Source organism: Papilio xuthus, unplaced genomic scaffold, assembly GCF_000836235.2.
Source record: "Papilio xuthus unplaced genomic scaffold, Pxut_1.1 DF828177.1, whole genome shotgun sequence".
Lineage (NCBI taxonomy): Eukaryota > Metazoa > Arthropoda > Insecta > Lepidoptera > Papilionidae > Papilio > Papilio xuthus.
This window is the reverse complement of record NW_013530472.1, coordinates 5,041,958-5,064,467: the sequence shown is the minus strand read 5'-3', so window position 1 is coordinate 5,064,467 and position 22,510 is coordinate 5,041,958. Positions and strand designations below refer to the sequence as shown.

The 22,510-nt window shown below is 33.5% G+C and overlaps 1 protein-coding gene and 1 non-coding gene across 2 annotated transcripts in view; one reads left to right on the top strand and one right to left on the bottom strand.

Moving 5' to 3' along the window:
- Positions 1 to 17,086, bottom strand: part of slpr (mitogen-activated protein kinase kinase kinase slipper) — a 37,501-nt gene extending 20,415 nt beyond the window's left edge. The window contains exon 1 of the mRNA XM_013306712.1: positions 16,038 to 17,086. Within this exon, the coding sequence (XP_013162166.1) occupies positions 16,038 to 16,734 (697 nt within the window). The 5' untranslated portion in view covers positions 16,735 to 17,086. The remainder of the gene's footprint in view (positions 1 to 16,037) is intronic.
- A 577-nt stretch (positions 17,087 to 17,663) lies between these two features.
- TRNAQ-UUG (transfer RNA glutamine (anticodon UUG)) lies at positions 17,664 to 17,735 on the top strand. Its single transcript has one exon. It is a non-coding gene; the product is annotated as a tRNA-Gln (tRNA).
- The last annotated feature ends 4,775 nt before the right edge of the window (positions 17,736 to 22,510 follow it).

Genomic DNA, 22,510 nt, shown 5'->3' with positions numbered 1-22,510 from the left:
TATGGAGGAGCAGTACATACTGTGCTGACCCTCCGTAGGGATAAGTGCAGTTTAATAGCCTTTAGTTTCTATTACACAATGTTGTAAACAATACGATATCTAACTATAGTTTACATGTTCAAAACGTCAACATATCAAATTGCTTTCTAGCTGTTATCATATGACGGGTGCAAAACCGGGGGCGGATACTAGTCTTGAACGAATGTAATCGCAAAATTTAAATGGCATCTGAAAAGCCGTGCTCAGTCAATGTTAAGGCTCTCCAACAAGCTCGGTGATACAATAATCCTACGCTAGAATTATTGTAAAGATCTAATTATCTAGACAGTCTTTTACAGTGTGAGTAATGGCTAAAAGGGCTAGATTAAAGTCAACAGCTTTCACGTTAAAGACATTTGAGTCAAGGCAATAATAAGATATTAAAACTTCTTACTTAGTAACTTTTAAGTTTAACTAATGATTTTCTTTTTGAAGTCTATCAAGAGTTGTGTTGACAAAATTTAACTTGCAAATTACCTTTCACATATACGAGTTATTACCGTGAGAATCTATTTAAAACAATGTAATAATATAATATATCGGTATATAATAGCTACATAACGTAGCTCTATAATAGGTATGCCAATATCTTTGCATTATTTAATAAAATTGATTTAATTTATGTCTCGTTTCACAAAGTCTTGGTAAACTTCCGTCATCTTTTCTAATTAGAAATATTTATTTGAATATTAAGAAATTCTAATTTTATATCACTTATAAAATATAATAAAAATATGTGAAGCATTTATTTATGAAAAAAAATTTAAAATAATACTGTTCATTTTATAACAGACAGGACAAAGAAAACTTGTTGATGAATAAAAAAAACAATAGACGGTGTAAACTTAACGTTTTTTCATCTTACTAATATTATAAATGAGAATGTTTCGATATATGGATGGATGTTTGTTAGAAGATATCTCCAGAACCGCTGCATGGATCTCGCTGAAATTTGGCATAGATGTGGAACATAGTCTGGAAAAACACATAAGCTACTAATTAAGTTTTTCCTAAATCTTTCGCGAACGGAGTCGCGGGCGGCAGTAAGTAATGAATTAACGTAATTTTTTACAATATGTTATAATAACGTACATAAATGTAATAAATAAGTAGGCCAATAATATTATATACGTCACAATGTTTTTGTATAAATACGACCAGTCCTTTCCATTGTTTCGCAATTTTACAACACGTGCATTAATAACAGTAAAACAAGTAACCAATTAGTCTCAAGGAATGTCCATATTTTTATACCTTTAGTGGCCCCACACATACCTTAAGGGGCACTCAAATCTTTTATCAGGTTTCACCTAGACAACATAAACAATAATACTCAGCAAACGACTTTTTATCTTATGGCTACTAGTTATAAAGATCATTTTACTTTAAATGTGGTATATATATGTCGAAACAAATGCATTAAGGCTGCTCCCGTGCGAGCGAGTGACGTATTGTACTAGAGTGTTTACTAATGAAGCGGTAAGGTGTGTTGCCATATAATTGACGTCTTTGGACAAAAAAAAACTAGTCAAGTGTTGCAACTTAGTTGTAAATTTCTTCGAATTCCTTGGAATAGTGTCTGTGGTAATTGATTTCTGCCATGACCTAGTTTAGTTTAAAAACATGGATACGAGAAACCAGAATTTGATTTCTCGTGAAAATAAAGATTTCATAACCTAAATAACTGGCATAAAATAAAAATCGATTAATAATGTAAAAATGTTGCCAGTGTAAATATAAATTCAGCATGTGCATGTTGTAATGTCGCAATGCGGCAACCCCGCCTTAATCTCGCCCTGCCGCCCCCATCACTTTTGTAGATACATTTGCTGTTCAAACTTATTGCTTTTTATGCTTATCAGTTTTTGTTAATTGGTTAAATATTTTAAATAGTGAAATGAATGAAATTACCGCGTAAAAATACGTAAATTAATCTTCGAGAAAAGCCTTAAAATGTAAAATGATTTATCGATTGAATCTTATAATACAACCTGTTAGCATCATCAGCTCACTATACCGTCCCCAGAGGAGCTCGGTGCCTATCCTATGATAGGGATGACTACGCCAGTCAAATGCGCTGACCCAGCGCAAGTTGGTTGACTTCACAAATATCTTTGTATTCCAAATCCATTAGAACGCCAGATAAATGTACATATGTAAATCGAAAAACACATTGATACATGGTGAGATTCGAACCCAGAACCTGTAGATGTCAAATGTTTAACCCCGGAGCCACCGACCGCTTCTCAGTCTGTTATGTCACTTATAAATTTAGACTAAGATATTTCGAAAGAACATATGACCGCCCAAACAGCATATCCGTGAGAGAATTTATAATATCAGCGTCAGCCCGCAGAGCTTATTACCGGACGTATTACAATAACCGGATCAGCTACAAAGTATTTATTGAATCGAAGAGAGGAAAGAATTAAATTATTGCTATTAAATCGTGCTAGGCGATTAGAAATATGCGATCCAAGCTTCTCTCCCCTTTACCACATTTCGACATATATGCATAGTTTAGAATAGCTAATGTTACTTAACTTACTAATGTTATAAATGCTAATGTTCAGATGGGTGGATGTTTGTTAGAAGGTATCTCCGGAACGGCTCAACGGATTTTGATGAAATTCGGCACAGATGTAGAACATAGTATGGAAGAACACATGGGTTACTTAGTAAGTTTTTTTTATACCGCGCGGACGGAGTCGCTGGTTTATAATATTATACATGCCAAAGTTTGGATGGATATTTTTAATTAATTTTCTCTTCAAAATGGCTAAATGGATGTCTAGATGAAATTTGATAGAGATCTGTAGAACATAGTTAGGCCAGTTATAAAGTTGTTTTTTTTAATTCCGCGCGAGTCGTGTCGCGGGAAAAGCCAGTAAAATATAAATAAACATTTTTTTTAATACATGCAAATGTTTGCGATAATAATTACTAGTTCTCGTAAATTAATTCAATTAAAATCTACTTAAAAACTAATTTATGTCGAACATTAAAATTTTAGGAAACAATAATTAATTATAAAAAAGATAACAATAAAGCAATTAAATATTTTTTTATACTGAAAGTTTACTTAATCCTTAACCATCGTTATCTTTTTATGAGATTTTAGGATTACTTGGAATTTATAATAAATATATATCTGTATGAAATTACCTAAAAGGTTATATTATATAAAAAATATGATTAAGCTAATTTGACTAATATCTAGAATATTTATTATGTTAGCCAACTGTGATGTTCCACTGCCAAAACAAAACATGCTATCTCTATTCTGTCAAAGAGAATGAGAGGGATGACTATATGCTTTGTTTCGACAGTGGAAACACAAGGTAATTTTTAGTGACATTTATCAGACCGGCTGTCAGTACCAGGCGGGATGAGGTACGCGCCAGTCAGTGCGCCTCTGACTTTTAAGTTCGCGTGTACAAACGGAAATTAAAAAATTCTTGAAAATACAAGTTAGTTGACGACCTTCAAATTAAGACTGACATTAAAGATATTTTTTAGAAATATAATTTATTATAAACTGCTCGGAATTAATATACACTTCTATTTTATACTATTATACAAATCTTTATAATTTTCTACTTTTAGATATAGGTAATAAACGATTTTTGGAGAAGAAAAGTTGACCAAAACAAAGAAGTAAAAAGCCGAAGCAGCCCTAATCGTCAACTTTGATAATAAACGTACTCGATTAATTAAAATACAATAAAAATGAACAAAGACAACAATTTGACTTTACAATTACCATATTCCATTTTTTAAGGATAGTTACTTATATCGTAGAAACAGACAACTAACACTTTGTTATCTATACAACTAACTTTAACAAAAGAAAGCTGTTAAAATAAAACTCTATACAAACAAGGTATAAAAGCTTATAAAAATTGAATCAATTACTTTGAGACTGGCTGTTTGTTGTAGAGTAATAAAACAAGATATGAGATAAGAATAACAAAAGATTCGCTTATTTCCATTTTAAGCGCGACACAGGTGTAAACTCGATACAGACATCGCTTGAATATCCACAAACAACTATACAAATATAACCGTAATATGCGATTTTGCAAAGTAACAAAGATTTTATTTTTACGTTTTACAGTCCTGAAACCTTTGTTACTTTTATATTTATTTTACTTCTTTATTTTCTACATTTCATCCACATATTTGCAGTTATGGGACCTGGGTTTTATAAGTCCAAGGACGCCTTTATCAAGGCTGGTTAACCTAACCCAAATATTTCTGTGAACGTTAAGGTAAAGATCAAATAAAGTGCAATAATATAAAAAAATACACTTGTTATTGTACCAACGTTTCTTAGTGTAAACAATTGTAAAATGACCATGTTGTTTGCGAAACCAATCCGGACGCTACATTACCAATGCAAATAAAGAGGCGGTAAAGCAGATAATATGCTATAAATAAAGTTTTAAAAGTATCAAGGACTCTCAATTACTACATTTTTATATTATTATTTACTTATTAAGGACAAAATACCTATTACATCATAAAATATAATCCACTGAAATGGAATTGAATGTACCTACTCTGACATTTAGGCTGTCAATACACTAACACATCTAAAAAAATGTATCACGAGTTACAAGCGTCATACTGGTCGATACGTGCGCAGTCCGCCTAATTGCTTCGGTCAATATTTGGCATAGTAAAGAGTACTGTTTTCGGAAGCCGGGTCGTTGGCCATAAACGGTGTCACTAAACTAGGAGTCACGATGTCTTACTGTTCCACCAGATTTTTTACGTAGACTTTAAGTAAACTTTTATAGTTTCGATCGATTGTTGATTTAATTCTTTGACGGCTAAAACAATATAATTTCATATTTTAATTTATCTCCTTTAAACATGAAATTCATCTATGTTTTTGTAAATTCCTTTCTTTTTAATTTTAATCAACTTTAAACGCTTTTGGAAAACTGTCGTGTTCTTCCATGACACCTTACACTTAAAAATGTTTCACTTTAAATTTAAAAGTATATTTTCGCAAAGGAGTCGTTAAATGAGGCTTGAAATCAAGGTTTTTCTTAATTAAGACGGAATTTCCTATATACAATTTTACCAAGTATACGTAAAAATATTGAAGTAAATAACTGAACAAAAAATCGTACAGATGTTTACATAGTGGTAACACGAGATAATGACATACCCAAGAGTCTTTATATTACAAGATTAAAACGAAGTGCCACTTCTATCAAAGTGTTAGATCTAATTAATAAGAAAAAGTTACGGTTGCATTACGTCATCAGGGCTGGTCTAACCGTCGCCAGACTTAAGTAGTTCTATTAATTAAAATCCACCTTCCTTAACAGGATTAAGGAAGATGTGGCTGGATCGTCTATTAACAAAAACGTTTGTACCGATAACAGGTTTCTGAGAACTTGAAGAACGGATAACTACAACTATCTTACTATTATAAATGCGAATATTTAGATGGATGCATGTTTGTTTGAAGGTATCTCCGGAACGGCTCAAGGCATCTCGCTGAAATTTTTGCATAGATGTAGTACATAGTCTGGGAGACCACAGCCTACTGATAAGGTTTTTTTTTTTAATATTTACATTAACACAAAATTGAAACCAAACTTTTTTCATATCGCTTAATTTAATAGATAAGATAGAGATATGGATTTATGATCATTTTTTGTGCGAAAATCGTAATATAACCCTGAATTTAAACTGTCTTAACTCCTTAATTATAACATAATATTGTTATCTCAAGATATTGAGAGGGATGAAAATATGTTTTTGTACAAATATATCCGCAGTGGAAACTTTAAGTCTGGTCGAAAAGAATTCAAATAACCGACCGTGGGAATCGAGGATACCTCGCTTATGACTTATGAAATAACATTCTTCGCGGAAATATTTTCGTTCCGACAATAATATCGTACGATATCGAGCAAATAATCATTTTATTCTCATAGCAGTTAAACATGTTATTGCGTATTTCCGTATATCCTTAATAACATTTTGTTTTTAACAAATTTCTCATTATTTAACTCGATTTAAAGCTAATATTTACACGTGTAACGGTGCATTTCCACTGTCCAAACACAATTTGAAACATACTAGCATCTCTGTCATTGTCTTTGCAAAAAGAGAGACAGTTGTTAATGCGGCCGTGCAATTTCTACGTAACAATACTTTTATTCAAGACAAATTAGGTTTACATAGACGTTCTACAGTTAATCTAACCTCTTTTTAATACAGCGATAAGAGTGTGAGGTAGACAAGTTTGTTCTTTCAAGGTCTTTTCTTGCATTAATATTTGAAACTTAAACGAGGCGTGGGCAAAATGTTTTATTATAAAATTACCAACTCTTAACATTAGTTCATTTCCGTGACCACTGTGATAATTGTGTTGACGAGATTGTCACGTTATTGTAGAAATTCTTTGACGATATGAAAATAGTATTTACTTATCACAACTTAGTATCTCTGCTGTTAAGCCCAAAATTGTAAAGGAGTGCGTCTTAGCGCTTGTTCACACGGGCGCTTTTTATCGCGCGTTAAAAAGCGTTCAATAAAACAAATGCATTTCCATGTATTTATGCGCTTTTAAAACGCGACGCTGTTTTTATAGCGCAGTGTTTCATTTGAAATCGTTCGTTGCTCGCTCTCGAGCCGCGTTTGTTCTCTAACAAACGCGGCTTAAAAAATGCGCGTAGAAATAAGGGCTTATATTTTGACAACTTAATAATTAAATGATTAGATTGGTAAAGTCTCTGTGAAGTTCCCACAATTATTCTGTCCTACAGTGAGTGACATTTTGTACCACATAAGCCAAAACTTATTATTTATTAAAAACTCATTTGATACACCACACTGCATACTTTCGGATAACTATCTTACACCAAAACAAAAATAAAATTCACTAAGACTAAATAAAATACAGTTCTTCAAATAGTCATCTTACTAAATCGTGAACAGCCATCATATGGTATCATGTCTAAGCCTACGCATAAGATAATAGCCATAATCATATATTTAAGGAGTCGAGACGCGAGAGGAATCCACCTGAGACCCAAACTGACTCATTCGGCCAATGATTCACGATGATGCCAAATTCACTCTCGAATGCATTAATCGTGGACTTCCACCGCCAAAAATCATACAAAATGTTTATTTTTTTTTTAGAGAGAATGAAACAAATGACAGTATGTTTTTGAATAGATGTTTGATGAATAAAAACCCACGATGAGATTTTTATATAATACAATTTTAGCCTTACTATATAAAAGGAAAAAAAATGAACAACGTAACCAATTTATTTTTTCATCCTATTTCTTAGTAATTTAAATATTTAACTAATATTATAAATGCAAATGTTTAGATGGATGTTTGTTTGAAGGTATCTCAAGAACGGCTCAACGGATCTCCTTGAAAATTAGCACATATGTAGAACATACTCTGGAAGAACACATAGGCTACTTATTAAGTTTTACTTCCGTGCTGACGGAGTCGCGGGCGACAGCTAGTAGTTCATAAACATGTTTATTAACTTATATGAATGTTAGACTTTCATTCAAGATTCATTAAACCAAATTCATACAATGAAATTACTTTCAGCACAGCTGCGTACATATGTGAAACTTGCAACATTCATACATTGAAGTGTCTGAGTAATGTTCACCGATTCTATTGAAACTGATTGATCATCAGACATCATTGACTTCCGACTCATTCCTGACTAAAATGTTAACAGGGTTACAGATGCTATTTTAATTGTATGACTATGGACTATATTACTATTGGCAGAATATTATTGCCTATTTACTTTTAGACATTATTAATTACAATCCCTTGGCGCGAATGACGTGCTTTCGTTACAAAGTCTAATGTCAGAATGAATCCGAGAGGACACAAACGTCGACTTTTTAGTAAGGCTAGTGTTGAGTCAATACACTGGCTTATTTCCGGATTTTATTCCTAAAACTACGGTACCTTTAATTAACAATTTTAACACATCTTTAGATCGTAATATAGAAAAAATTATGGACATCCTACAAATATTATACAAGCGAATGTTTAGATGGATGGATGTTGAAAGTATCTCCAGAACAAATGTATGGATCTTGGTGAATTTTGACATAGGTATAGAGCACAGTATGGAAGTACTAATTATGTTTTTTTTAAATTCCGCGCGGATGGAGTTTCGGGCAACAGCTATTATAGTAAATAGTCGAGTTAATTAATAAAGTATATGCCCTAAACATCAAAATGTAATTTATTTAGTAAGTTCCGTTTCCGTTAGTAAGGTTCCTGGTTAGTATTGTAACGATTCGAGTCCGGTACTTCGATATGCAAAGATAACATAGTTTCCGTAAAATCAATGTTTTGATACATTGTCCAGTCATAGCGATTGGAAGCGCACAATAATATGTCACATACGATAACTGCACGGGTTTTACCCATTACAATCACCTACAATACAATCAAACTTTAATATATATCTCATACTAGTCGTATACCGCAACTCCGTCGAGACGAAATTGAAAAAAAAAATAACTAGTAGAGTAGGTGTTCTTCCAGTCTACGTTCTACATCAGTGGTTCCCACACTTATTTTGTCAACTGCCCACTTTGAGAATAAATATTTTTTTATTTACACTATAACTTTAAATTAAATGAATTAATTATTGTGACCTATATATGTATATTAACGGAGAATTCTAAACGAAACTTTTACTATAACCTGCAACTTGAGACCTGCAGCGCCCACAAGGGGGCGTTATCGCCCACTTTAAGAAAGACTGTTCTACGTCTATGCTAAATTTCATAGAGATCCGTTGAGCCATAGTGAAGATACCTTATAACAAACATTCATCCATTTTTACATTTGCATTTATAATATAAGACACATTTATTTATCTTTCAAATTCTTTGAAACTATTTGTGTTTATCTGTAGTAATTTAATGTGTCAGGTGATAGAATAATTTCTAGGTACGTAACAAATTAGATAGTTAAAATTAACGCACTACTACTTATTATTAACAAACTTTTAAGAACATTTCATAACATACAGAAACCAAACACGATAATATTTATTATAGTCGATATTGATAGCTAAAAAAGTATAATTACAATAATTTCACATTAAACACAAACATCGTTTGTAGTCAAAGTTTTAAATATAATAATAATAAACTTATATAAGTTTATTAAGAGCGTCGGTGGATCAGGGGTCAAGCCAAGTACTTGACTTGCAATCTGCAGGTCCTGGGATCGAATCCCGCCATGTACCAATGTATTTTCGATTTACATATGTACATTTATCCGATGTTCTTACGGTGAAGGAAAACATCGTGATGCAACCTGCACATATCTGAGAAGAAATTCAAAGATATGTGTGAAGTAAACCAACCCGCACTTGGCCAGCGTGGTTGACTATGACTTAATCACCCTTAACTCAGCTTAGGCTCGGTTAGTGAGCTGATGATGAAAAAAGTTTATTATAATGTCTCACGAAAGTTTGAATAATATAATAATAATGTCATTTATAAAGCATTTTAAGTTACATTCAATATACCTAATAATTGAACCAACCATAAATTGAACAGAACTGGTATGAATGTTAACAGACATCAATAAAATAAAAGCTACTTCGTTCTTTTCCTTTGCCCATATAAATACAGCTAAGCGTGTGACGTCACAGCGCACAAAGACTAGACCGCTGATATAACGACAGACAAACAACTATTGTAGATATTAAATAATAAATCAATGCATAATTACTAATGTTAGTGACCACATCTGTACGTGCTGTACGGGCCGTGGGAATAATACTCTATTCTTAGTAACATAACGTTTTTCCTAGAAACGCTACGTCACAAAACACGATACTCCGCGTTCATTGTAAATACGTAAAGTGGTTAGCCGCGCGCGAATCTAACAGCGCCTGTGCAAAACAAACTCTCCACTCCATATAAAAGCGACATCTATATTTAAGTTAATTATTCTGTGTAGAAAACGTGTCGATACATTTATTTACTCTTTTATAAACTTAAATAATAACAAAAACATACCTTGCTGTAAAGATTGAATAAACAATTTCTTACAAAAACTATGACACATAAATTTTCTGCTTACAATACTATTACTTGACCCCAATTCTATCTAAGTTAAATAAATATAACATCGTCAATACTTACAATGATGATAATTACACTTAATGATTCTACAAAATGATACACAAAAACTTTAGACGGAATTTAATACTTATTATAACTATAATTGGGTGGTATCATCTCATGAGAATACAAAAACACTATTCAATACTGAAAAAACCTAGCAGTGGGTTTCTGAGACCAAAATCCCCGTCTAACATATATTGTCATCTCTATTTTGTTAAAGAAAATGACAGAGATAACGTTATGTTTCATACAGAAATGTTGGTCTCAGGAAGAAACGGTGAGTCTACTGTATTGCGCTGTGATACTCAGAAAAAGAATAGGAATCGAATGATAACCTCACTTGTTTAAATCGATTGCTTAGTTTAGGCTAGGAGGAGGTGACAATGGAATTGATGTATTCACGACAAACATTACCTAACAGAGTCGAGCAAAAACACAAGTTCTCCTGTGTTGCTATATATTAAAATAAGAATAATCGATTAATCGGATAACAATATACATATAAAACATATAAAGAGATGTACAGCTGACGTGGTAACGACCTTTGTCCGTCTGTAAGTAGGTGTCGATATCACGCACCACCTAAGCCGTAACGCGACACCTTGTTAGCTGCCTACGTGTCGTAGTGCACGACAAACTCTTTGTTTACATAATATAAAAGTAACATTTGCTTAATTTACTTGCAATTTATAAAACTGCACAATTGATAACATTCACCGGGACTTTACGATGTACAATATAAAGGGCACTGACCATGGATTTTTGAGACCAAAATCTCTATATAAAACATGTCGTCATCCTTGTCATTATCTTTGACAAAACAGAGACAACAACATGTTTTAAACGTTGATGTTGTGACGGACAACACGCTTGTTTACCAATTAGCAAAGTTTTACAACGCAGGACGTGGTTATCGTTTGGCACGTGAGTATTTCACCGACTATTGTTACAGATTATACAAAAATCTCAACAAAAGTAAAAATACGTATGTTTTATTCAAGTATTCAGACAGCGGAATCCCACGGTCAAATTTAAGGACATCAAGCGACGAAGAACAGTTTTATCGTCTGATTATACTATTGCAATGTTACATCGCAAGATTACATCAGAAAATAAACGAACCCACGCGACGTCTGGCCGCTAGTCTTGTCCGAACTCATGCCTTAATGCATCGCAGCTAATAAACATTCAATACCGTAACACAGAAGGGTAGACAGGGATAACGGGATACCATCAATCCATTTTTAAGAGAAGAACTTATATTATAATAATTAAAATTTAAATGACTCCGATAAATAATATAAGTAGAAGACGGAAATCCGAAATAATGGTATATTATGTTAGTTTTAATTTCTACATTACTTATGTGTTCGACCCGGTTCGTGTTAGGTTTTCGTGCGACATAAACCCGCTGGGCACTGTTATAATTGACATTAAAGGCGAAGTGATCTTTTAAATAATTAACTGCGCTTAACGGCTCGGAAATCACGCCAAAGGGCCGGCTTTATGGCTAATTTTATGCTTCATAGTAAGTTTATTTGGGTCAGTCGGGTATGCGAGCAAAAGGATCGAGCTATAAATCAGGACCTGAGACTTTTATATGGCACGATTTTTAACAATATAAATTGTGATTTTAAAGCAGTTAATGCCAGCAACAATAACATCTAATCATTGTGAGACATACTCATGAACACAAGTGACAAAGTTAACGCAATAGAAAAATATTAGACAAAAAAATTATTATGAAAATCAAAGGCTTAACAACTACCTAACACTTTTGTACCAGAATATTGCGACATTTGCTCGATCTTTTTATTAAATTAAACATTAAAAAAAAACAGTTTTATTACTAAAACCGTTATTATCCAACGGTTTCTATGTTTGTGGTGATGTTAGTCCGTTTCATTTGCGCTGTATCTATGTATAAGAGAAAGTAAGCATTTGGGCACAACAAGGACATATATTTGGCATAGAAATTTGCATCACGGTCAAACAGACTTACGACATGTGAATGATAATATATGAGTCAGAAAGACTCAGGTTTGATTCGACTTAGACAAATAAATGTTTTTATACATTGAATAATTTAATCGATAGATTTTTATTACAAACTCGAGATGGTAACCTCGTTTCTTGAAAGGACCCTCAGTCGTATTATTTAGTATATACTGCTGTTATTAACTTTTATTTTTTAACGTTATGCTGAGAAGCGAATTTATTTCTTCAACTATATAGCATAGTTAAATATTTAATCTTAAATTAATAAAATAAACTCGCAAAAAAAACCTAGTTTTTATATATAAATTTCAATATAGCACAAGGCTGAAACAGTTGACACCACAGCAAAGGAAAGTTGTTTGAAAGTTTGCCGGGGCCGCTGCATTACCCCTTATAACATTTTTGCCTGATATCTATCTTGATCAGGCATCGGGCGGGGGTGCAACGACCCCGTGCCCCTCCCGCCCGCGCCCGTCCGTCGCGTGGCAACAGCCAGATGTTTGCCCGACACACCTGGTCACTGCGCAAATGTTTTAATAATAATGTCTCTTTCCGTATTCTTGTTTGTCGGCTTTATTATATGTTTATTTCAATCGAGCCTTAATTCCAACTTTTCATCTAAGTAGAGCTAAGTTCACCGGGTTTTTTACTAGCTCATTAACCAGTATTGTTAGCACATAAACTTATGACTTATGTAAATGTTACTGATATTATAAATACGAAAGTTTAGATGGATGGAGGTAGCTTCAAAACGACTCAACTGATCTCCAAGCAAATTGGCATAAGTGTAGAACAGTCTGGAAAAATGCATAGGCTACTTATTAGGCTCTTTTTGATTCCGCGTAAGCGGAATCACAGATGACAACTAGTAAGAAATAAAATTGAACATAATTTTATTTATATTATCCCTGTTAGGGACAATTTTAATTCGTTAGTAATTAAACATCGATTTACATTGAAATTACGGAATAAATGATAGCGGTTTCGAAGACGAGTTAACCTCCACAACGCCCCAAACCCTTCCAAGATTAATAGTTGGGGATATCGGATAATAGCTTTATAATTGAGACGAAGATGCATTGGCCCAAAGACACGGAAAACGTTATAAAAACAGTAAAAAAACATTTTACTAATATTATAAATGCGAATGTCTAGATGGATGGATGTTTGAAGGTATCTCCAGAACAGCTGAACGGATCCCGATTTTGTAGAACAAAGTCAGGAAGAATACAAAGGCTATTATGTTTTTTTAAATAAGCGCGGATGGAGTCGCGGATGATATCTAGTCTAAAATGCCAATATATGATGAAATCAATAATAAAAAGGTTAGTTAACTGTTATTTTAACTAATTAACGTGTCACATTTATTTCATAGTTAATTATTATCGATTAACTGAGAGACAGAGATATTTTTATGTATATAATGTAACCCATAAAAAAGTGTAATTTCCACACTTGTGCAACTTGCAAAAACCACCGTAAATAATCCCGTGTACACCAAAAAAGGGTCCAGCGAATTAACGTTAATTGAACAAAAGATGTTGCGTACACAATGGCATCGCAGACGCAACAACTGTGAGCTAAAATGCACGCACATAAAAAAAGTAATAAATTGGAATAATGACGTAGACATTTACTTTTTTCTATATGTTTGTTACAATCATGTTTCATTACGATAAGTAGATTTAATCATGACACTGACTGTGTACCCAGTAAGTTTATAATCTCCCTAGGTTATTACTTCTATACATAAAAAATTACAAAATAAAAATAAATGCCTAATCAAAATCTCTTCCATTATAATATTACATCAAATAGCCATTATAATAGTATCATAATAAATAATGATTTTATCATACGCGCCGGAGACGTTGTAATATCTACGGAATGACGGAAGCTTTCAGCTGATTGGATAAATATAAAAGGGTTGGCACCCTCTCACATTGGTTGAGAGGGGTCGTTGTACTGATTTTGTAAGGAAAAATCTACACTTATTTACACTTATGTGGTTAAATGACTTTGATCTTACTAAGTAAATATGTAAAATATATATAACTAGCTGTTATCGGTAACTCCGTTCGCGCGGTATAAAAAAAAATAAAAGCCTATATGTTCTTCCAGACTACTTTGTGCCTAATTTCAGCAAGATCCAAGCAGCCATTCTGGAGATACCTTGTAACAAACACCCATCCATACAATCTTATTTTTAATATTAGTCAGATTAAATAATGAACTAAAATATGTCTACACATCTCTACACATTCATACATGCCTTTGTTTATATTTTGCTCAGCATAGATTACTACATTTAAAATGGGATAAATTGACCAACTGGTTATTAAAAATTGTTTAATGAAAATAAAACATTATCTCTGGTTATCTAAAAGGTATTTTTCTTGAATTAGAGGTAAGACTGTCTTTGAATGCTGAGCAGATTTATAACATTTTCAAGCTTAAATACTTAGTAGTGTATGTGTTCTTCCAGACAATATTTATATGCAAAATTTTATCGGGATCCATTTAGCCATTTAGCATTCAGGAGATACCTTTAACCAAACATACAAACATCCATCCATCAAAAAATTTGCATTTATAATATAAGTAAGATAATTTTAATACATCTTTAATGAGATTTAGATAATCACAAAACAATCATTAGTAATTTTAATGTGATTTCAAAGTGATGTGCGTGGGCGCAGAGTATTTTAAAAGGTTCATGTAGTGTGGGCAGAACAATATAAATTGCGGTTGCATAAGAAACCTTCTGGAGAATGCAGATATAGTATCATTTGAATTTTGAGTTCATTATTGCAATCATTTGTTATATACCCAAAATTCAGGAAACAAGATTCAATCTTACCACTAGTAAAAATGCAAATGCTTGGACGAACATTAGAAGGTATATCCAGAAGGACTTCTTGGAACTGAATAGTTTGAAAAATATGTAGAAAATTGTACATAGTTCTTGTGGGATAACTTTTATTTCTATATATATTTACTTATTAAAATATGGCACAGTTACATACATAAAACACATGTTATGCTCTTCCCGTTTTCTTTTATTTGTTGCAGATGAAACCACAGGCTTTAGCTAGTATGTTATGAAGAGAAGTGATTTTAATGTAGTTAGATTATTAGGTTATCACTATGCACTACAATAAAACATTGAAAACCTTTATCAGTGCTTCAGTTATCATAACGGAATGTATTATAACAATGCATTTCCCGTTGATAATCTGAAGAAGGGTATCTTGTTTATTACAAAGATATAATCTGATGGTTATACCTTTTTAAGGTCAATTCCTTTTCAACATAAGATAGAAATTGCATAATAAAAATTTATAAACAATATTGATTCTAGACCCTACTGATAATTTTCCATTATCTATGTAAGGTTATTTATCATAGTAGTGTTTATTTTTTGTACCTAACATATGATTATTTGCTAATTCTTGTTTTAACCTTACCTAGGTATTAATTATAGTATTATTTGTTCAGTTATTGTGACTATTGCGAGAGCACTTTTGTCCATCTGTTTTGTCTTTACTAGAAAAGTGAGGTTGGTTTACCACTAAGACTTAGAGTACAGGTATATGTATATTAAATTGTGTTTAGTCCAATCAGTGATGAAATAATTTTTCAAGATTCAGAATATTATATTTATACTGCGCTTTTATGTTTTTTTTTTACTTTATCATCAATAATGTTATTTGGTCTAAAAATTAAATCAAGTATTTTTATAGTTTTAACCGGAAACTGATCACACTTATTATGTTATCCCAAAAAAGACATTCTAATAAGATGAAGATAATATTTAATTTATGAAATACTCACCATTGGAGCTCTTGAGGTCTCGGTGTATGAGAGAGATGGGTGCATCAACATGCAGGTAAGCCATACCGCGGGCCACCTGTATCGCCCAGTCCACCAGGATGCCAGGCCGAATCTTGCGCCCCGACAACACTCTGTTCAGCGGACCACCGCGCGCGTATTCCATCACCAAACACAAATTAGGCTCCTCCAAACAAACACCTTTCAATGACACTATATTATCATGTTGCAACATCCAAAATAGTTTTGCTTCTTGGAGCACACTTTCTTTGATCACTTCGATGTCTTCATTGGCGTCCTGGCGCGCCGCCTTCACCGCCACGACCTCCTGGTTCCAGTAGCCACGGTACACTTTGCCGAAGCCGCCCACGCCTATCACCTCCTCGAGCTTCAGCTCCGAGAATGAGACGCGCGGCGGGTCCACGTCGCCGATCACCGACGACACGGCCAGTGGGTCCTCTTCTGTCACGTACACCGCGGGGAAGATACCCACCCGGTCGCCGATTTTGCCCGTCCACCAGCCCTCGTCGCCCGAGATGGTCGCGTCTTTGGACAGCACCTCGACGATCTCCCCGCGGCGCAGGGACAGCTCATCCTCCCCCTGCGCTATGTAGTCGTAGACGGCGGTAAACAGAGCTAGTGGCGGGCGTTGTTCTTCTGCCGCCATAGCCGCGCGACCGGCCGCTGGCCGCGGCGGCATCACCCCGGCCGCACAGCCATCACGCTCCCCCTCGCTCAGGCGCCGCGACACCGCTGCAGCTTCTGCCCACCACCGCACATAACTACTGAACGCGTTCGGTTACGATCACCGTATTATTCCGCCATCTTTGTTTCCAACATCGATCATGGCGGTGTTGTGGTGGAGTGCGAAACGGCAGCAATTTACTCGGTCGTTAACGTGTAGTTGAACGTCGTTTTCGAAACAGAAAGATGCGTTGACTTCGCTGCAGTGATGTTAATTATTCTCCATTCATCTATCAGGTTAGGCGATAGACGGACGAAATGACAACCATACCACAGCGAAGTCAGTGACAAACTGTCATCCAATGTTACTTGCTTCAGGAACTTTGTCCTTTTGCACAAAAAAATCAAAAACTTTGAAACTTTGTAAATTTTCATTTTAATGTAATTTGTAGAAAAATGCACATTTTAAAAATTTCTAGCTTTAGAGCTATTCGGCGTCCTTTTTTAAGACTAGTATCATTAGCACAAAAATCGCAAAATTTTCTTTTCTGTTGCTAGATGGCGTGTTTTAAATAAACCACAACAAGGATAATTTTAATAGCGCCATCTGTTGGTGCAAGATGTTCAGTGATAAAAGTAAGTGATTTTGTTGAAAAGATCCATAGCAGTTTGAAATATTCTTTTATCCTGGCCATAATTCAAATTTGGCAATATCTGGCTGTACAGTATTGATATATCACTGATAAGAAAATCAATTCTTAATGTAATTATTTTCAGAAGGTTAGGTTGTTGATGTTAGGCTGTATTTATTTTAAACCAGCGTTCACGCTTCATCAGTTATTATCATTTTATAATTTTAGATATTTTTTACTTTCAATAAAACTATTTTTTTTACTTTCTTTTTCTAGTTTAATTTCGTTGTAAAATTTTCCAGATATGAAAGCCGGTCCCATGGTGTAATGGTTAGCACTCTGGACTTTGAATCCAGCGATCCGAGTTCAAATCTCGGTGGGACCTTGGTATTTTCTGTTTTGTCGAAATTCATTTATCGTTCCTTTTTTTTAAGAAATATAGTACAGATTTGAAATATATGTATTCTTTAAATTTTATTATAAATTAATCGTGTCTGTAAGTTAGAACGTTTCTAGTCGGAGTCTGTAGGGATGCTGTAGGGAGCATTATTGATCGCGTTAAAGTGGGATGGCTGTATCCATTCTCGGCGTACGGCCGCCGCGGACGTGGGCCTCGCAACACTCAAAAACACACTTATAAGCGTTCCTAGCTCTTTCCCATCACCACAGACAATCTCAAAATAAATCAAAACATAAATTATAATGAATAAACACCGGTGAAAAAATACCCCAAGCTGAAATAATCGACGAAAACTGTTCGCGGAGTGAAAATGTGACAGACCGTAGTGAAGTCAGCTTCCCATTGATACTTTTCATTACGCTAAATAAGAAAATCATAAGTTACTATTGTGTTGCTTTAAATCAATGATGATTTGTGATCGGATCAGGACATGACAATGCTCATATCCTCGGTATGGATGCGAAATGTTTAAATGTGACAAAATGTTTAAATCATATAGAAAAATCAAGAGATCGTGTCCCAAATGGTGCTGGAGGAAGCGAAATGTTTTAATAATCAAACCGGTCTCGTGATTTATTTTATTTAAAACAAAATTTTCAGTCAGTTTTGTGATTAAAGTGTAATTAATCGTTTATAAAAATGAATTCGTTTAACGCGCCCACAACGCAAATAAACGCTATTGATAAAATGACTACAGTGAAGTGTAAATCTGTCGATTTAGAAGGATATGTTATTATTGTGGTCCAGACGAAGGATAATAAGGTCAAATTATATGGTATGTAAAACTTAAAAATAACAATATATTTAAATAACATCTTTAAAACATGTTTTTGAGATTATGTTCTCTAAATTTTGAGGTTATGTTCTACGGTCAAAAGACGTTTTATTAATTCCTTTACCGGTAATATTAAGTAACATTAGAAATGGGTTCTTTAACTCAATCTTACAAATAAAGGAGCTTAGAAAATTCCACACAATAAGCTATAATCCTATAATAAAGTGAACGATTTGTGACAAATGTAATTTAGTTATAATCGGATAATCGATGACACATTTCGGTAATCAAGTTTCAAGTATTAATATTCTGATGTATACAGCATGTTACAATTTTTGTTATAATATTATTTTTAAAGAAGCTCGCATTTAATTAAATAAATCTTAACTAAAGTAATTGCTTTCTAAAAGATAAAAAGAAAACGAAATGTTTTTTCTTAATATTTTTTTAATTACTTATCTTTATTTTACGTTGGTGGTACAAATCAATTAACAAACTTTACCTTTAACTGTAATAAACAAAAATATTTCCTGACGTAAGTAAACAAATGAACATAGGTTAAAAAAATCACAGTTTTTTTTTAACTCTTTACAGGCTGTAAGCAATTTGACACTTTCTATGCATTGGCAGTTTTTGGTTAATATGTGGCAACTTTCTTGACAAACAAAAGCTGGTTTAAAATATCGTAAAATACATAACTAATGCGATTCTTCTGTAGGATATTGGTCCCCCGTTGAATCATTCCATTCTTGCAACAGCTAAAAGCACTTCTATAAAGACGAAATTATGATAAATGCTCTCCCGAGGATCCGTTTAGCGGCAGATCTCATTAATATCACAAATTCAATAATTTGGATGTTGGTACCTCCAAAAAGGCTGCATATATCTCGCTGGAATTTGGCATAGATGTAGAACATAGACTAGAAGAACATAAAGACTACTGATAAAGTTTTTTTTTTAATTCAGGAAAATACGGATCACTGATGACAGAAAATTGACAAAGGGAAAAGTTAAATCATCCGTAAAATTAGTTGTATTTTTAATAAAAATCGATTTTATAATATGACTAATTAATCAAGGTAGTGCCTTTCTAATCCAAGACGGATCTGATGGATTACTAACCGCTTAACTGCTAGCTTAATTAAAAAAAAATGCCTTTCAAAGTGAATGTAATTTTCTACGAAATGATAACAATTTTTATACCTCATTAATGTAATTAATATCAAAATGACCAGTCGACTAACCTCCAAAATTTTCGGTAAAACAAAATTCAACTGCTTTATTCCTCTTCGGGTTTGTAACTTTTATCGGTTTTTAAAATAATGACACTCTCAAAACACACCATCTGTAATTTGAGATTTTGTTTATTTTTTGTAAAGGTGTCAAACTGCACGGTTTTTATTATAGGCAGTGTTGCCATGACTTCTAAATTTAAATGCAATGCATTAACCAAAGAGAGTGTTCCCAAAAAGTTATTTGGGAACAATCCAATCACTTTCAGTATCGTTGATCGAATGTTCTAAATTTTATAATTAAGTGCAGAGATCGTAAACCTTTACGTATCGTCACATTTTTATAAAGAAACTAGCGGACCCGACAGACGTTGTCCTGTCTACACGTCTTTAATTTGAATAAATTAATATGAAGTTAATATTTGATGAAAATTGTGAATCTAAACCATTCCCAGATCCCCTTGAACACTCACAAAAAATTTCATCAAAATCGGTTCAGTCGTTTGAGAGAAGTTCAGTGACATACACACGCACAGAAGAATTATATATATAAAGATGTTGAATAAGGTCATATACGAGTCATAATTTTATTTTGTGATTATTGGTTCGCTCCAAAATCACTTTTTTTCGGAATGCATAATGAATTTTGTGAATACGCTCCCAAAATATTGCAGAAACTGTGATGAAATTTTAAATCATAAAACAGACGATTTTTCAGTATTGAGTAGGTACGTAAATAATGTTATTTTCTTTTTATTATTAATTTGAATTTTTCCACAGGTTCACCGTCCGCTGGGAACTGGGATAATCTGGAACTTGCAGACGAGATAATGGACGTAAACGAAACTAGACTGGAAGATATGTCCAGGACAGAAGTACTCAGTCATATACATGAGGTAATAACTTAATTTTTAATTTTTTTTTATCACTTAACGAATGCAACTGCAATGTTTTATTGCTATATCGGAAATGACAGGCGCTCCCTCTCTCCAAAGGGAGCAATTAAAATTCATATCACCAATTACATTGAATGCTGGTCCCAGCTACTGATTGCGTTATTGTCTACATATAGAGACACATACTATATACATACATGATAATATTGCTCTGAACTTCTAACAACTGGGATGTATATTGTTTTTGAATAAAGTAACCGCTTGGTATAACGGCTTTTATAATTTTATTCAACCCGTAACTTGATAAATTAAAATTGTAAATCATTAACAAAAAAAATTCTTTAGCCTTTTATGTTATAGTTAATTGCTTAACTATTTGTAATATAGCTATATAACATATTGATTTAGTTAAGAATTCTGGTAAACTCTACCCTATTTTGTTTTACATTGCCGTTCTTTTATGTTTTCTTGATTGCATTGCTAGAGTCAAGTGACATCATCAATAGTTTCTCTAAATATAGTGAGATACAATAACAGACGCGGGACAATCGCCATTGTCCGCTGCTCGCTCACAACATGATATACATAGCTGTCGGAACACAAACTGTAAAAGATAATTCCTCAGATCATAAGCCAACCTTCTTTTTCTTGAATATCTCGACCTTGTTTAACTAGAAGTTAGGCTATAACCGTCTACAGATTGTTGGAAGATAAAACATAGCTCCTAGGTTACAAAATGATCCAAGTCTACTCTTTAAATTATTGATACTAGCACGAATATTTTGACAAGACAAAATTTGTATTAAAGTGCAGCGCCCCTACCGGGCGTAAAGTACACCAAAACATTCTTATTTTGACATAATTGACGATGACAATAAGAATGCAATCGTCACAAATTTTCGTTTTAGGCCCGCTATTAAAATATAGTATATGTATAAAGACTGAAGGATTGCGCTTGTTCATTATTTTAAATTAATTAATTTAAATGATAAATTATAATTAAGTATTTATAATTTTGTTATCATAAAGTTAAGTAATTAACGTTAGTTATATGTTATTCCTAAGCACATTAGATCGCCAGCTGCAAAGCATTGCAATTACAATGAAGCCATATTACACATACTGTAGTAACATTCCACTTCAGTAATTTGTTCCGGCGATGTTCCGGACAGCTGGAGCACGTCCAAATTAGTTCGTCCGGAATTTGTTTTGTTCCGGCAACCGAATGATCCCAGTTTACAGAACAAACCCGAACTAAATGTGCAAGTGCATTGAAGTTTCGGTTTAAATTATTGTAGTTGAACACGTATTGTCTCTGTTAACCCTACTCTTTAATGACGAAGCATTTATTAAATAGCTATCTCTATTTTTTCAATGGGAATGACAAAGAAGACCGTATGTTTCTTATGTGTGGTTCGCCAGTAGAAATTGAATTGTTTGAAACGGTTTCTTTTAGCTCATAATGAAGACTTTATAATATTGTTATTCAGTCAACTATATTGATTGTAAGGGACCTTTTATGATTTTTTTATATCATAAGGTGGCAAACGAGCGAGCGGCCACCTGAAATCGCTGAAATAGCGAAGTGACCGTTGCCCATAGACATACGTAATTGCATATGCGTTGCCTACATTTAATCAACGGAGGAGAGGATGCACAGAAATAAAATATTTTCCCTTTCCATGCATCCTCTCATCCGGAAAGTCCACTTCCACTTCCCATCCTTTCCTTTTAAGAAAAAGGTTGGAAAGGGAATGAGGACTAAATTAGGCCTTCGGGATTTACAAATTTTATGTA